Source organism: Callionymus lyra, chromosome 2, assembly GCF_982586985.1.
Source record: "Callionymus lyra chromosome 2, fCalLyr1.hap1.1, whole genome shotgun sequence".
Taxonomy (NCBI): domain Eukaryota; kingdom Metazoa; phylum Chordata; class Actinopteri; order Syngnathiformes; family Callionymidae; genus Callionymus; species Callionymus lyra.
Genome location: NC_141819.1, coordinates 27,575,458 through 27,593,073, shown reverse-complemented (window position 1 = coordinate 27,593,073; position 17,616 = coordinate 27,575,458). Strand labels below are relative to the sequence as shown.

The window sequence follows — 17,616 nt, the reverse complement described above, 5'->3', positions numbered from 1 at the left end:
GAAAGCTTGTCAACTAAAGTGCACGTAGGTGCTCTGGTGCCTCCTCCTGCCTCCTCCTGCCTCAAACACCTCGCAGCCTGCGCCGCGCTCGCGATTGTTGAACCCGAACCGACAAAATGGGGTGTTTTTTCTCGAAAAAATCTAAAAGAAAGTCCGACAAAGAGGAGCGAACGCCGACAACCACGACCGTGGAAACTACTGCCACAGGTAGCGCGGTTCCCCTTGGCAACAACACCGACGAGGCGCCGAAGCAATACAGCTGGGATAAGAGGGAGAAGGTAAACACAGACACTGACGCTACAAATGTTGCTTCTTGCAATCCTTATATTTCTAATAACATAACAACGAGATCGGTTTCAATAGAGAGTAGCTTGTTATATGTCACCTGGTGAAGCCTTCGAAATGCATTAATAAGATTATAAAAAATATCTTACATAAAGTATTCTGCTATGTAGTATACTATGATTATATTTCCTTTTTAAATGTGGTATTTAGACATATAATCCACGATTTAATGTGGTCATTTCCATCATGTAAAATCCAGACACACCCCTAGATATGGAGTCAACACAAGCAGAGGGTTTTCAACATGAAGTCAGTGATGTCAGTCAATGTCCTTAAATGCATTCTTTCTAGCAATGACTTCACCTCCAAAGTTACCAAATAGTTCTCTGTATGTGTAACATGTCCAGCCCTGGGATGCATGTAATGCAGCTTCTGAGATGTCGCAACCTCTGCCTCTATAACTAGTTTGATCCCATTATCAGATTAAAACGCTACGCTCAGTAATTCAATGCGGATTCAACATCCGTTCATGGAATCGGTTTCTTATTGTGGCACCTAAATTCTTATCTTGACTTGCTGAGTGTGTTTCTTAATATAAACCTTGAGGACATTTGGATCAGTTATCTTGTCTAACACAATTTTTTTTTATATCATATTACCATAAAAGTTATTTACTTTTGCCAGGCTGGTCTGCCTTCACTTCCCCTTTCAAAGTTTGTTTAAGGAAATTATTGCTTCTATTGCATTCACAAGCTTATAATGCGTTTTTTATTTCGAACAAGGTAACCCATATTTCTTGTCTAAGCCTCTGTATCACTTCAAAAATATGTTTCTACATACATTTCTAACCCTCTATTTGTTATATACAGCAGTAGGTGTCTCAATTCACCTGCAATTGTCACGTCGATGAAAAGTCTTTGAGTGTCGCAACATGTCGGAACATTTGGCATGAAGCACTTCCCCATTGTTGAGTCATGAATACGACTGTTATTTCAAGGATTGTGACGTTCCCAAATATGTTCCCAAACTAAACTTTGGATTTAGATTTTGTTGATTCTTTAAACAAAAGGTTTTTATTCTCCTTTTTACAGTGTATTCAGAAAAGTTGACTTCTCGTTCGGAAAAAAAAACAATAGATTTTGGGTAACATTATGTCCACGGGATTGTTATTACTGCAATATTAGCAAGGGGACTGTCCATTTATATATTTCCAAGGAGTTATATATTCAAATAGGCTTTTTTGATACTATGTTTCGTATTATTGTGATTGATCGTAGCTGAACCTGATTCATTGCTTGCTTCACTAAAATCATAAATGAAGTGCTACATATTTAATGACCTATTAACATGGTGACCGCTAGCAGCCTTTCTTTCAATGTAGTTAAGGATGTTTTGTGGTTAATTCCAGAAATGGAGGACATTTTGGATGAAAAATAGAAATAATTGTGCCCTATGAATTCATCATTATTGTAACTGACAAATGCACTAATTTCTCATTTACATTGTAGAGATGTGATCTATCAATACAGTTACAGATATGACTTTTGTTTTATTCATTTAAACATAAAGGAATGTAATTAGACCAAAGATTCTCTTTACAGCTCTGAGGTCTGGGTTGTGAGCTGCATAAACTGTCAGTGTTGTCACACCAGATCATTGATCAGATTTATGGTGCTATGAAGAAACACTGCTCCTGATGGTAGACTTGGCGCAGGTGTGCAGCCTACTCCCATCAGTATGTGTGAATGGCTGTCAAAAGCACTACCGAATTTCCCCTCGCGGGACTAATAAGGGATTCTAATAACTAAAACGTACTGAAACATCTCATGATTTTGGACTTGAACATAAACTTATTTTTCATTTAGAAAAAAGATTGTAATGCTTAAATTCACTACACTACACTGTATCATAGTATACTATTATAATAACTATTTCCTGTCTTTACTCGACAGGTGGACCCGAAAGATTACATGCTGACTGGGCTGAAGGACGTCACCGTTGGTCGTCTTCCTGGAAAACTAAATGGGCAGCAGTTTGTCATTCAAGAGTGTGAGAATTGCAACATCTATGTGTTCGACCACTCCGCCACCATCACCATCGACGACTGCGTCAACTGCCGCATTTTCCTGGGACCCGTCAAAGGCAGCGTGTTTTTCCGAGACTGCAAGGACATCAAGTGCGTGGTGGCCTGTCAGCAGTTCCGCACGCGAGACTGTAAAAAGATGGACGTGTTCTTGTGCTGTGCAACACAACCCATCATCGAGTCTTCCACGGGGATGAGATTCAGCTGTTTCCAGTACTTCTACCCGGAGCTGGCCTTCCACTTCAAAGACGCAGGACTGAGCATATTCAACAATAACTGGAGCAACATACATGACTTCACACCAGTGTCCGGCGAGAACAACTGGAGCTTGTTGTCAGAGACCGCAGGCGTGCAGGATTACGTACCGGCTCCAGACCCCGAGTCAGAGTTTAAGTCAATTCGGGTCTTAACTGACCCGGCGCGAAGCATTGTGCCTTTGACAAAAGGAGGGAGACGTAAGGATAGCGAGGAGTCCTGTCTATTTGTTTTCTTTGCTAGTGAGTACTCTACCGCCAACGCCCGCAAACTGATTGATGAGGTGAGTAATCTAGAAACACCTCTAGTGTGAGACATGGTTGATCTCTATGTTCACTGTCTGGCTCCTTTTGTAGGTCCGTATGTTTTTATCAAGGACGTCACTTCCACTGTTCTGAGTAGTATCAAAGTATTTTATTTAAAGGCAAAGATTAAGCGATGTTTAGAAAATGTATTTAAATGCTTTTGTCATTGAACCACGAGTCAACAAAACACTAAATATGTGAAATAATAATGGCAAACATTCTGATAATTAAACATTAATACAACAATAATAAAACAATGTAGAGAAACTCAATCTTGGATAAAAACGGGTAGGAAATGACATTTCTATTGATAAAACCAGCTAAAATTGCCCCTCCTTTAACAGGAAGTTAAAAGAGGAATGGAACATATCACAGTTCTAATTCTGAAATGCTAGTTTTAGGATTTCTGTGGTACTGTGTCACAATAAATTATGGTAACACAGGAGACACTTAAAGTACTTTCCAAATTGTTCACTACACTCCACTTATCCGCTTGTAAAGGTTTCCAGACTAGGTATATTTAGTATATTCGCTATAGAACAGCAGATTTTGAACACTTTAATTTACATTTTCTGTGCAATTTAAATGACTATTTATTTAATATTATTTCAATTTCTTTGTGAAACACTTTGGGGGGAGATGTGTCAAGCGTCAACTTGAGCTGTTGCCCTGTCAAACAAGCATGCTTACTTCTAGTAAATAAAGACTTTGGCTTGATAATGTCAGCTTAGACAAAAAAAATTGCCGTTTTAGATTAACATTTACATAACAGCATCACGTTTGGATACATGCTTTGCAAGTGTTTATTTGTGCTGTCAGTGCAAATGTCATATTTTCTGCTTGAGAGGAAATTGCATAAGTGAGCTGATGATCACTGAACAAATTCTCTTTCGTCGTGCTGTTTTAGTCGCCTCGGATAACTGGTGCTACATAACCAGTGCTGCGCTGAAGCAACCGTGTTACTGTTGAAACATTCCAGTGAGCTCTCAAAGCATTTGTGACGCCAGGACTCTGGCATGAGACGAAACAAGCTCATTAACCCTTGTGTGAATGTAGAGTTTCGCTCTGCAAAATGTGTAACGCATATTGGTTTGTGCTTGAACAGGCAACCGGTAAAGGACACGTGCTGATCCAGACCAAGGAAGTGTCCATGCGGCCGGAGGATGTGAAGAGAGTGTTTCAGAGCAATGCAGAGGAGCTCGTGGAGTGGATCACCAAAGGTACATTTGGATCAACTTAGCCAATGCTGGTTAATTTTGACACCATTGTAAATAATAGCCAATCTAAAATGGATATGAAATCCTGTCAAGCGAAGGATCAACTTAGAATCTTACTGAGAGTTCGTAACTAAGTACATGTCACATGTCTAACTTGCAAGTGCATCGGTTTTTTTTCACTGGTCATGTGGTCACAAACCATTTCCTTTTGTTTTTGGATTAGTGTTTCCTTAAGGTCTTCTGTTTCTGCCTCTAGCACAGGCATGAAACCACTGCAGTTTCAATTTGTTCTTCTTATCACAGCTTATTTATCTTTGAAGTTAAGTTTAATCAAGTTTATGAGTGACAGGTTTAAATGGGAAATGTTTTTCCGTTTTGGGTGGTGGTCATGGAAATATATGTAATATCATAATTTTTATTTTTTTTAAATATATTAACCTGTGTTCTGATAGAAAAATGTGAAGTCATCAGGAAAAGTTACCAGTTCTATCTCATGGACTTCCATAGTAATTGAAAATACAGCAAGAATAAGATAAGATTAAGATAAGAAAAAATGTCTTTGCACCTTAACAAAGTATTTTTATAGTCTGTACAATGGCTTGATTTGCATTATAACTGAGCTCTATTTTTTTTAAATTAATTTCCAATCAACCGCATGTTAAAAATAATAAATTGTTGCAGGGCAAATGATAAAGAATCTAGTTAAAGTACTGTTGTTACATATGTACTATTTGTATCTATCATATACTGTATATATCAGATATTATAGTTCTATAATGCTGGCAAGTGTGAAACTGTAGTCTGTGTGTTGCTGGCTATATATATATATATAGCCAGCAACATGTATAGGATCATAGGCTGGATGAAATAAAAAAAATGTTTCTAAACTTCACACATTAGTGTTAGCCTTGAGGTGAAAAATGTAAGACTTTTTAAGACAATAATAAATCAATTCTCCAACCAATTTCACATCCATAAACAGTCAAAAGCCAGACTCTAGTTGCCAATGTAGCGTTAATAGATTTTTTAAAGACGTTTCAAAATCACATTGAGGACGTTTTAAGGCCTTAAATTCAACTGACTTTGCAGACCTGCTGTCTACCTTGTTTATAGAGCATTCATCTCGTATGACAACTCAGGATTGCAATGTTCTTGACAGGAGTTGAACCATTACTATAGTAACATGGTTTCATCTGTTATCTCGTGGTAGGTCCTGTCATTGCTCTGGAGCTGAACGGCGAAGGAGTCGTGGAAGCCTGCAAGAGCATTTCAAACGAAATGTTCAGTGGGACCAAGGTAGTTATTATTTGTTTCACTGAACAATATGCTGTAAATTACTGCAACATAATAAAATAATTTCTCCTCTCTGCAGGTGTTTGTGTCGGACAACAAAAACACATCTTCTCGAGACGTCGACAACTTCTTCAACTTCGCAGACATGCAGATGGGCTTGTGAATCAGTGGTGACACGTCTAGACCTTCGACTTTTCTTCAGGTTTTTACAATGTCACTGTCAGTTAGGATCGGTTACCAGTAGCAACGGAGCATTTCACTTTCACAAATAAACGATACCCAGAATAAACCTAGGTTGCAATACAAATACACAAGTGTAGGTGTGGCTATAGCCTGCATCTACTAATAGTTGTTAGGAGTTTTTCAACACACTTCATATTCTTGTGAAAAAGTGCTGTGAATATTTATGTTCCTTTGATTGTATTTTGGTACTGTGTGTGGTATTTGCTGTACATTTTTTATTATCTTTATTATGTATGGCTTTGTTTTTCTTTGCTGCCTCACCAATCCGCAGCGTGAGAAAACGAGCATGAGGATGCCAGAGGGAAATGTTTTGTATAAACATACAACAGTTCTATGTTAATATGTTTTAGAAGTTTGGGATTTAGTTTCACACCTTGGAAACGTTTTTTTTTTTTTTTTTAATCTTTTTAGGCCAAAGTTTTATCGAGATAAAGCAAGGGTGTCTTTGTGTTGCTGGCTTTTTTCTTGTAGGCAATTAATGTGACAAATCCATTTTGTAATTTGTGTTTTATAATCACTCCCTTATGTGTTTTTGTATAGAAATGACATCAAGTGTGAGAATACAGTTTCTAGTTAAATATGTGTGTACTTCTTTTTTGTGCCTCCTTATGCAATATATGTGTCAATATTATTATTATCGTTGAAATAGCATGATACTAGATTATTATTGTGCTTTTTGTGGCTTCTATAAAGCATTTAAAATGGCTTTTACTGGATTACAGTATTTAACAAAAAGGGTTAATTGAGACCTCATTTTTAAATGTATTCATAACAAAACAATTATACTTTGATGTTTCCTTTTAAATCATTGAGTTTATATCAATATATTCTCGGGATCATGCCACGTTTATTAAACAATTTAACTGGTTTTGCGTTGCATCTGAAATTAGTTCAATAATAAAAACACACAATCGCTTAATCAAATAACAAATACAAAACAACATTTTACAATTATTAAATTAGTGTTATTTGTCACAGGCATTGCATTTATGTGTGCACTTACAGTAAAAAAAAGAAAGAAAAAATAACCAAACATTTCTATTTTAATTTGGTTGTTTTTGATTTGAGAACATGGCGCATTTTTAAGCGGGCACTAGGGGGCGAGTAATAGTCAAATGATGGGTCTGCGTATTTTTATTTTTTATTAAACAATACAAATTTGTCTCGAATTTAATTTTCAAAAAACTATTACATTGAAACGTAAAAATAATAACCTGCACTCATTTTCTTATCCAAAATCGTGGGGGCCCAACTTTGAACCCGGCGGAGTTTAGGACCCTGCAGGGCGCCTCGTACAATAGAGCTGTTGTGCGGTGGTGGGCAGGCGTCTATCTGGAGATTCCCACAGTGGCGGCTGCTAACAAATCACACATTTATTACACGATTATAGCCAAATACAAGCGTTGCTAACACTGTTGCTAAAGCTGGAGCGGTGAGCAGGCCGGGGCCACGCGTGGAATACAGCGGGAGGAACGCCTGGAGTTGAAGGTAAGATGGTGGGAGTGAACAATATGCTGCTCAATGTGGCAGGATTTTCCCACTGGTGATGTTGCTCCAGGCCACAGGCCTGACGTCCTACACCTCCCTCGGTTTGTAACCCGTGTACGTGTGTCTGCAGCGGGCACCGTGGGCGAGGGTTTCTGCCGCCGAATCTTCCACGAGCGAGGCTGGTCGAGGTGGACAAAGTGAGTGGTTGTTGGAGGGGAAGTGACATCGTTGAAATGCTCGTGGCGCCCATGTTTGATTTTCCTGCAGCCTTGGCGCCAACGTTTGTGAGTCACAACACCGCTGAGGTCCTTAGAACTGGACCGAACTACGAGTCTTAGGAGGTAGAAAGTGTCGCTTATTGGAGTTTAAAGTTGTTCTCGAGATAAACTTGATCCAGAAACGTCACTGGGTCGTTTCGATTAAAGTCGGTGTCACGTCATCACCGTTGTGGCATTTAAAGCGTCTATTTCTGCCTACGTCATTTCTATAGCTTTTTCTAGTCAAAGTGAGCACTTTTAAATATGAGTATAATATATATCTATGATCAGTTATTGGACATGTGTCAACACAAAATATGGGTCAAAACGATACTGTACTCGCACAGTTTTGATGTAACTTTCGTCACTTGTCATCAGAGATTTTTAAGGTAAGGTAGAACTTTATTGAAATTGTTTTTTTTCCAATTGGCCACAGCAATACAGCAATTATTCATAAAAATAAAATAAGAACAAGAACAAAGAGAAAGAACAAGATGATACAAATCTAAGTCTAAAGATAAGATAAAGAACATAGATCAAAGAAAAAGGATACAAAGTTTAACATAGAATAATATATATATATATATATATATATATATATATATTATAACATTAAATAAAGATAAAGGTTTGTGTTTTATTAACAAAATAATTTCGACCAGTGTCTGTTGGACAATATCAGTGAAGGAGTCGAAGCAGGTTTATAATTGAAGTTGTAGAAAAAAAAATAGAACTTTCAGTTGTATGATGTCAGGAGCCTATACCTTATATGGTGGAAAGAATAAAGGCATTCAATTAAAAATGAATAAGAATATTAGTACGTAATTAATTTGTATTTATATAGCGCTTTTCCAGACCAGGGTCTCAAAGCGCTTAAACAATCAAAACAATATTAATAATAAAGTATAAACTTTAAAGATCAAGATAAAACTGATAACACAACAGGAGTTCCAGAAAATCAAGGAAAAAGTCTGAACAAATAAAAACGTCTTAAGATGTTTCTTGAAAGAGAGATGAAGATCGTTCCAAAGCTTAGGAGCAACAGTCTGGAAGGATTTCTCTCCTCTGGTCCTGAACCGTGTGCGAGGAACCATCAGTAGATTCTGATCCACAGACCTCAGAGCCCGAGCTGGGGTGTAAGGCTGGATCAGATCACTGATGTAAGGAGGAGCATGAATAGATCTGAAAGTAAGAACCAGAACTTTAAAGTTGATCCTGAAAGAAACTGGAAGCCAGTGAAGAGTTTTAAGGATCAGATAAATGTGAGTTCTAGCTTAACCATGTAATAGATTTGATAGATGGATAGAACTTTATTGAAATTGTTTTTCCAATTAGAACACAGCAATACAGACGATAATTCATAAAAATGTAAATAAGAACAAGAACAAAGTTTCTATTAAAAGAAAGTACAATATGACACAACCTAAGTCTAAAGATAAAGAACATGGATCAAAGAAAAATGATAAAGAAAAAGGTTAGTCTTTGTATCCTTTGTCTTTGTTATTTTTCTTTGATCTATGTTCTTTATCTTTAGACTTGGATTGTATCATCTCGTTATTTCTCTTTATTTCTCTTTGTTCTTGTTCTTATTTTTTTTTAATTTATTTTTCATGGAGAATTGCTGTATTGCTGAGGCTAATTGGAAAAAACAATTAATAAAGTTCTACCTACCTACCTACAAATACCGTACTTTATTAATTTGCTCTTGTTTATTGTAATCTTTATTGAAAGTAAATGCTTTATACATGCACTCACTCGTCAGTTTTAACAATATTTCACCCCCCCTTTCTTTATTGCATCACTAAAAGAATGAAAAGAATGAAATGCTGTTTTTAAATGTTTTTTTAATTCTGACTTTTGAGTTCAAAACCTGGTCTATGGCAGATTACAACCATCTCGACTGTGCTAGAGTCACACACAAAGAATGATACAATACTACATGCAAGTTTAACCAGTAATAAATGTATGGTTTTAATTTCATTAAGATGCAGGCATGCAAAAGGTCAAAATGTTATGTGTAATAGTTATTTGTGCCCGTATTTCTAATGATGGACAAGCATGAAAATCATTTAATTTCAAACATTACAACTCCCCCTGCCAGGTATCACCATGGAAACTATTGTATGGGGAATCTTTTTAAAGGCGAGCGTGGAGATAAACCAAACTCGGGTTGAGGTCACATTTTAAAAGAAGGAAGGATGTAAACAATTCAAGTAATTGTCGGTTTAATTGTCAACTTAAGTCTTAGGAACACAACATGGAAAATGGTTTGGTCTGGAGTAAACACTAACATATGAATAAGATATATATACTCATAATTGTAACGGAGTCTGATTAAAATTAAATTGCTGTGAAATAATGTCAGGCTGCAAGGATATAGCTGATAACTTCTTACTCCATTGTTCCAGCGTTCATTAGTTTTTCCTCCTTTCACAGCATGACTGTGCGTAGCTGAGAGGTTTGTGTCTGTCCTTGAAGTCGAGCTTTCATGAACACTGGTGTGGGTTCACAGAGTTTTTGTTGAAATTACAGATGGAAGCACTTGCTTCAGTACCAGATGGCCACACTAGTCTGGCCATTATGTGTGCCTGCACCGCTCTCTCTCCATTTGGCATTATTAAAAGAGGTCAACATCTGGATGCAGAGAAAGTGACGGCATTTATTCCCGATTCATTTATGTCAGTAATTGGTTATTATCGGGGTGAGTAATATACTAACCATGTGTGTACTTTGTGGCATGAGCAAGCATGAATATGCCACACCCCTCTCTTAGTAATGGGGGAATGTGAGGCATGTCCTGGATGTTGAAACGATGTTCTGTGTTTGCGGAGAGTTTTGGTCAGAGATTTTTGAGTCATCCAGTCGGCGAAGACAAATATTTAGGGAGTCTGGGGTGTTGAAAACCGACCTGGAAGTCTGCTTGAATAATCATCTGCCACCATTTCTTTTATTTATAGATGAAATAACAAGTCAGGAATTAATCAAAGGAAACCACTAGCATGCGTTTCAACCTGAAATTTATGGTAAGTGAACATTTGTTGAACAGTTTTTCATCCTGGTACCAAAGATGTATATTTAAGATCCTATTCTCGTCCCCTGCAGGATGTAACAGGATGAAACGACTCAAGTCCTCCAGCAGCAGTGACAGTTCTGACAATGAGAGTGAGTCACCTGCCAGAGACACAAATGTTGTACCTTGTTTTTACTTATTTACGTCCTCCTGCTTCACCCTAAAACTTTTACAGTAAATATATTTTATTTATACTTTCAGTCATGCTTCCAATGTTCATGGATTAAAGTTGCATCTTGGAAAATCAAGAGCATTTGTTTCCTGTCTGAGCTCTCTATTTGATTATCCTCAGGCCCTTCCACATCCTTCTGCCCCTCCAAAAGATATGGCGGCGCTCTGGGAACCCCCTCCTCCAGTCAGAAGAAACCGGCTGAGGTAGGTTCTCATGTCTCGTATCGCCTGTCCATAAAACATCAGTACCGCTGCTTGACTCGCTGTGACCTCCAGGTGTTCAGAAAAGACCTGATCAGTGCAATGAAGCTTCCGGACTCTCACCATGTACCCCCGGAGGACTACTACTTACTTGCAGACCCCTGGAAGGAGGAATGGGAGAAGGGAGTCCAGGTGTTGGCAAGTCCAGACACCATCCCACAGCCGTCGGTCAGGTAAACATGCCGGGCAGATTTAGTCCTATTGAGCTCGTCACTCATTCTTCTTCTTCTTCACCTGCCAGAATCGTTGAAGAGAAGTCCAATGAAGTTCTTTACAGCCACCAGAAGAAATATATCCAGTCCTCCAACATGGACGCAACAGAGCCAGGATATATCAACATCAAAGAGCTGGCAGAGGCCATGTGCCGCTACGATCTCGATGACACGGATATCTACTGGCTCCAGGCACTCAACAAGGAACTGGGAATAATGGGTAAGAAGTTTGGTCGTCAACACATGTATAGAATAATGTGCCCTGGTGTACTAGACACTCTTATGCTGGATACCATCCTTAAAAAGTCTTGTTCATGAATCTAAAAATAAGGCCTTAATTGTCATTAAATGTCTTCAATCAAATTTAATTTTTAGATCAAATGTCTTAAAATAACACACGATAAGTAAGATGTTGTGTTGGTTTTAAATCTCAAAAATATCTTGTAACACTGGAACTAACAACACAGTGAAGCAGTTGCAACCAAGACTCTTACAGCAGACGCAAGTTTTGGTTTTACTTCATCCTGGTTCATGTAGCGACTTTAGCAAGAGACGTTTGCTTTGAGCAAAATGGGAAGCTTATATGAAATCGGAATGGGAAGTTCCATCGTTTTTAAGCGTATTAATCTGGCGGACACCCTTTCTCTACTGGCCAAAGCCTATGACGATTAATTCCCTGTTACTTTACAGGATTGTTTATCCAGTGACTATTTGTACAGGAAAGGGCTGGGATGACCTTGTGTCCTGGGCTTTTCAGACACATGATTGAAAACAATTTCCCAATCAAACAGGAATGTAAAATCAGATAAAAAAAAGGAATTTTACATTTAGTGATTCATTAAAATGCTTGAGATTACCTCCAATTCCCAAATCTGTGTCAAATAAATTGTCTCCATCACTCAGTCTTAAACTAATGTCTTTCTTTCCTAACCGAACATTTCAATTTCATGAGTTTGCATCGTCTGTAATGTGTCTGTTGTGCTCGTCCTCCAGGGGAGCCATCTGTAGACGAGTTGACGATGGAGCGAGCCATGGAGGCTCTGGAGAGTCAGTGTCATGACAACATGAAGCACGCCATCGAGACGGTGGAGGGTCTGGGGATCGAGTACGACGAAGATGTGATATGCGACGTGTGCCGCTCCCCTGACAGCGAAGAAGGGAACGACATGGTGTTCTGTGACAAGTGCAACATCTGTGTCCACCAGGTAGAACTCACTCCTTTGTGTGCTGATACTTGAAATAAAAAACGCTGTAGCATGTAGTACTGTTATGTTTTATTAACATATCTTTTGACTAAAAACAATGTTTTGAGGTAGTGGCTCTCGTTAAGTGTCAGATTCTTTGTACTATTCTAGTCAAGAATGATGACCTTGAATGTTTGTCACTCCAGGCCTGCTACGGCATTGTCAAAGTGCCAGTCGGGAACTGGCTGTGTCGCACATGCGTCCTTGGCATCGACCCCCAGTGCCTCCTGTGTCCCAAGAAGGGTGGAGCCATGAAGGCCACACGGACGGGCACACAGTGGGCACATGTCAGCTGCGCCCTCTGGATACCCGAGGTAAATATTGATCAAATGTCTTTTTGAAGCTTAAAAAGAAGAGATTCCATAACACTGATGCAGATGTGTTGTTTAGTAGCTCATTTATCCTTGTGGTCTGAATTGTAAAGGGATGCATTAAGTAATAAAATCCTGTAGAATGACTAAACAAATCACCACATGAGGAACATTGTCAACACACATGAGCTAGGCTAACGTTAGCTTCGCACCTACACGTCATTAGTTCAAGTCTTTGAATAAATAGTTGGATATTAAATTGTCTTTGTAATTGAATTTGTTAGTATAAAAACATTTAACTCGCTTTCATTTACACGCTGCAATAAATGAACACTGTACTCATGGATGACGGGAGAGAAAGATGTCTGCCAACTTTTTCTGGACAGCTTGTCACACACAAATGATGCATAAATCAGGATTTATAAGTGGCATCCAAGAGCGTTGGCTATTTTTTAACTAAACAAAAAACACTCTAACTTGAAGGTATTCACTTCAATGATCCAACAAATACACATAAAACAATTGAGCTTTCTTTAAATGTGGTTTGAATATAAAATGATCTGCCAGATTCTTAATGTACTTTTGACAACATAACTTGGCAGTAAAGGTGATAAATATTAATACTATCTAACCTTCTGCAGGTTAGTATCGCCTGTCCTGAGAGGATGGAACCCATCACAAAGGTCTCCCACATTCCCCCCAGTCGCTGGTCCCTCATCTGCAGTCTGTGTAAAATGAAGACGGGAGCTTGTATCCAGGTGAGTGGAGGTCAATTAAAATGACCTATTAGGACTAAATCAATTGCTATTATTTACTTTGATGCTAGGTCTGTCTTGTAGATGCTATTGTGCATTTTTTAATTTTGTTGCATTTATATATTTGTTGCAATCATCAAGATTTTGTAATTTCTTGCATGTTCGAGTGTGAATCCTACTGGAATGTATATCTTAAATGGCTGTGGTCAGTACCCCTGGTGTGAGCCCTCTTTAGACCCCTCGCATCCCATCAACCCCCTCTTCTTGACGGGGACACAATAGAGGGACTTGCTGGGAAAGACGGGGGGCTGTTGGGGTCGTTACTTGGCAACCAGTTAAGCCCCTAGATTTGATGGTGCCTCATGCTTGTTAAACCGTAATATGCCCTTTTATGTGTTAATTACTGCCATAAAAGAGGTCATGCAGTCAGCGACCCCTGGCTTTGTGTGAGCTTGATTGTTTTGTATTGTGTCAGAACCCCTGATCATAATTCATCTGGAGGAAGTGAAGCCTGTATCGTTTTTAAATAACATACTTTTTATTCAAATAATGTACTAAAGTCAAGATTTTAAATTGAGGATCCATCTTAATCTCTGCTCTGCTAACCCCAGTCTCTCTCCCTCCCCCTCAGTGCTCGGTGAAGAACTGCACCATTCCCTTCCATGTGACCTGTGCCTTTGAGCAGAGCTTAGAGATGAAGACTATCCTTGACGAAGGGGATGAAGTCAAGTTTAAGTCGTTCTGCCTCAAGCACAGCCAGTTGAAAACAACCGAGGCCGGACTGAGTCCAGCGCGCCCCAAACCTCCCATTGAGATGGGAAAAGTGGGTCTGCGGGCTCAGAGACTGCAGGAGCTGGAGGAGGAGTTCTACACCCTGACCCAGCAGGAAGAGCTCGGGCGCTCCCTGGGACTTTCTCAACACCTGCTGGACTTCATCTACCAGTACTGGAAGCTGAAGAGGAGAAGTAACTATAACAAAGCGCTGCTGCCGCCCAGAGCCGACGAGGAGCATCTGATGCTGCAGCCTCAGGAGCACAGCATCCACACCCGCATGAGGATGTTCATGCACCTGCGGCAGGATCTGGAGAGGGTGAGTTCTCTCTTCTTGCTGCAAGGTCTCTACTTCCTCTTCTTAAAAATGTAAAATTCATCAGCTCACAAATGGCATCATATTGTTATTTTATATTATATTTGTTATTTATGACATATACTTGTTGTTTCAAGCAGATCAATGCACATTTTGTATTATTATTGTATATGTTGAGTTTGTCTCTTTTACTATTACATTGCTGTCTCACTGGGCCTCAGTAACAAATGATGAATTGAATGACAAAAAAAATCCCTAAATAAAAGTCCACAACCATTTTTGCACAGCGTACTGTTTTAAAGTCAGCGTTAAAATTGAAAAAGAAAAAAAAATCCTATAGCCTTTGTGTATCACTTATTTTAAATAGTTTCTGGGTTTATTTTTTAAGATAAACTTGACTTATATTAGCGCATTGACCTCTCAGGAGTCACAGGCTAATGTTACTTCAGAGAAAATACAATCTTATCTTTTGAACTAGACACTTTTCCACAGTAATAATCAACTAAAAAATAAATTATTCTGTGCCATCCTCTAACGAATGTCTCACAAAACCAGTACGTCTCTGGACAGAGGGGTGGAGATCACTGTTAAACTTCTCTTCACGTTTAAGAACAATCTTGTGGATTTTTGCGATTGGCCTACACTGCTATGCTACTCAAGACCACTAGATGGCAGCTTTTGTCTTTAGATTGAAGTGCTTCAGCTCATCGCCGTCTCCTAAATAGTGACCATGACTGTGAGGGCAGAAAAAGCTCTAGAGAAGATGATTTGAGTGTCAATGGGTGTAACCTGGTTTCTTCACTAGTTACACTCTTAACCCATCACTGTGGGCTACTGTTTAGTTCTAATGCTAGTACTTTGAGTTACCACTGATCCTGCTGCTATCATTTACGACAGTCACTTAAGGTCAGGCTACTTACACCTTTTAAAGAACCATGGAACATGAAAATAACTCCTGGATACTCCAAATAATAAAACTGATGTATATCATTCTAACCAAGTCTGTATAGAGTTGATCATGTAAAATAATAATTAAAGTTTGCTTCATTAAGGGAAAAGGGATCAAGATATGTTACATTATTAGAACCGAATGTCAACAATTTGTTATTGAACAAGCTATAACACTAGTTTAAACAGGTATAATTATCCTTTATGAGTCGTAAGGTTTGCTATATCTGCTGATAATTTTACTACTGTAGTTACTTTTGTCATTCCACTGGAATACATTTCTGACCACAGACCCTGACATGAGTCTGCCATTGTTAACATGCTACTGACATGTTTGTAGATTATCAAAGTTGATTGTAGCATAAACGTGTGAATGTTGATCTGCACTTCAATGAAAGTCAACAAGTCTAAAGTCTCTCTGATGTTTCAGGTGAGGAATCTGTGTTACATGGTGAGTCGCCGAGAGAAGCTGAAGCTGCTGCAGAGTAAAGCTCAGGAGCAGATGTTCAACCTCCACATGAAGCTGTTGAACCAGGAGCTCGGTGCTGGTGAGCAAACATGTCGTCCAGCATAATGTTTCTCTTCTACTCTGCCGTGTGTGAACCAACTCTCTGTGGACCTGCAGGTCTGCCGGCGTCATTTCCTGTGGAGAGTCTGCTCTTCCATCCTCCTCCCAGGATCACTCTGAAGCTCAAAATGCCCAAGAAGTCCAGTCATGGGAACCACAAGTCTGGTAATGGACCTCTGTGCCTGGACAACAGTGGCAACGTCACAGAGAGTTTCGGTGAGGGTCTGGGTCTGGGCAAGCCTCAGTTACATGGACACGGTAGGAGAGACGGGAGCTCCAACGGTCAGCACAGGAATAACCGGGTCAAGCCCACCGGGAAACCATTAGCACTCCACGCCGCTCTTCATGGCCAGTCGTCCAAGAGCAACGGGAAAGTTGAGCAAGTGGCCGCAGCCAGATCCAACGGCGTTCCAGAGAAGGCGGTCGCTCAGAAGCACACTTCCTGCCAGACGCCCGCTGACCAGGAGATGTTGGACAACGGCAAATTCCGCAAGTCGGCCATGGAACACTTCGGCAGGTCTTTCAAGGAGGCCACCATCAACTTGGTACGCACCACGGAGGACCTGCGCTCCTCCGAAAAACTCTCCCACAAGCCCTCGGGCAAGGACACTCTCTGGGTCAAGCCTGAGCACAGAGCGAAAGGTGCTCGTCCGTACCACGACAGCGACGGCTACTGTCCGGACCTGGAGCTCAGCGACTCCGAACCAGAAGCCAAGGGGAGACACAGACGCTCGCTCGGGATGCAGAAACCCAACCTCCAGAGAAGAGACTGTAAGAAAGCGGCCAAACAGTCGCTGAGCTCCAGACACCACGTGCAGAGGTGACGCGACCCTCGCCATCCGCCGCCGACGTATCAGGGACCAGAGGGACTTCAAGCTTCCCAGGAAACCGCACTTGCCTTGGATTATGGCGAGCATCACACGAGCGCTCCGCAGCAGTCCTGCATCTTTTTTTTACACACTTGCCTTCGACTACATGGACACAAGTCTCATGCTGAACAGAGATTTGTCCCACAAACGGGAAGAGGAAACACGATAGATCTCACCCCCGAGTAAGAGCTCATTGTCTGCCAATAGGTCGTGACGTGTGTCGTCATGTATCCGCACCCGTGTCTTCCTAACCCAGGGTGGGTTTAGCAGGTCGATGTGCTGCCGAAGGAGTAAACCAGCCAGAACGGACCACTCGTCTACATCCATGCAAGTTTGTTTTCATTAAAATATTCACTACATCATTTCTTCTCAATATTAATTTGTGACCTACTTGAAGCTGCTTTATTTCTTTTTATGAACACAAGTCCGAGTTCAAAAGCTTTTCAGTGTGTTTCCAAACTCTCAAAGTTCTCCCCCGATCCAAAGTTGTACATCACCACCTCCTCATAGGTTTCATTTGAGCTGTTGACCAAACACTACAGCAGGTGTGGTCTCCAGTGAACATACACTCCAACTTTAATGGTTTTTACAGGTTTGTTTGCATCATGCAATCCAGCATCAAGACTCAAGTGGGTGAAGAAATGTGATCTTTTTTTTTCTCTGTGATACAATAAAGATGCACATTTTTCCATGA

General features: G+C 39.9%; 2 protein-coding genes across 3 annotated transcripts; both read left to right on the top strand.

Moving 5' to 3' along the window:
* On the top strand, positions 1-6,263 carry rp2 (RP2 activator of ARL3 GTPase). Its single transcript, XM_087784420.1, has 5 exons — positions 1-278; positions 2,238-2,906; positions 4,034-4,148; positions 5,356-5,441; positions 5,518-6,263. Exons 1-5 carry the CDS (start codon positions 117-119, stop codon positions 5,599-5,601), a joined length of 1,116 nt encoding a protein of 371 aa, XP_087640546.1. The 5' UTR covers positions 1-116; the 3' UTR covers positions 5,602-6,263.
* Positions 6,264-6,854: 591 nt separating this feature from the next.
* jade3 (jade family PHD finger 3) lies at positions 6,855-17,616 on the top strand. Of its 2 annotated transcripts, XM_087784418.1 has the most exons (13): positions 6,855-7,169; positions 7,300-7,366; positions 10,384-10,449; positions 10,529-10,588; positions 10,789-10,871; positions 10,944-11,101; positions 11,170-11,360; positions 12,134-12,345; positions 12,531-12,698; positions 13,337-13,453; positions 14,082-14,540; positions 15,916-16,033; positions 16,111-17,616. In XM_087784418.1, the coding sequence occupies exons 4-13, from the start codon at positions 10,540-10,542 to the stop codon at positions 16,875-16,877; spliced, it is 2,322 nt and encodes a 773-aa protein (XP_087640544.1). In that variant the 5' UTR covers positions 6,855-7,169; positions 7,300-7,366; positions 10,384-10,449; positions 10,529-10,539; the 3' UTR covers positions 16,878-17,616. The 2 variants fall into 2 exon arrangements, with proteins under 2 accessions (XP_087640544.1, XP_087640545.1); XM_087784419.1 differs by lacking the exons at positions 6,855-7,169; positions 7,300-7,366 and adding an exon at positions 7,392-7,815.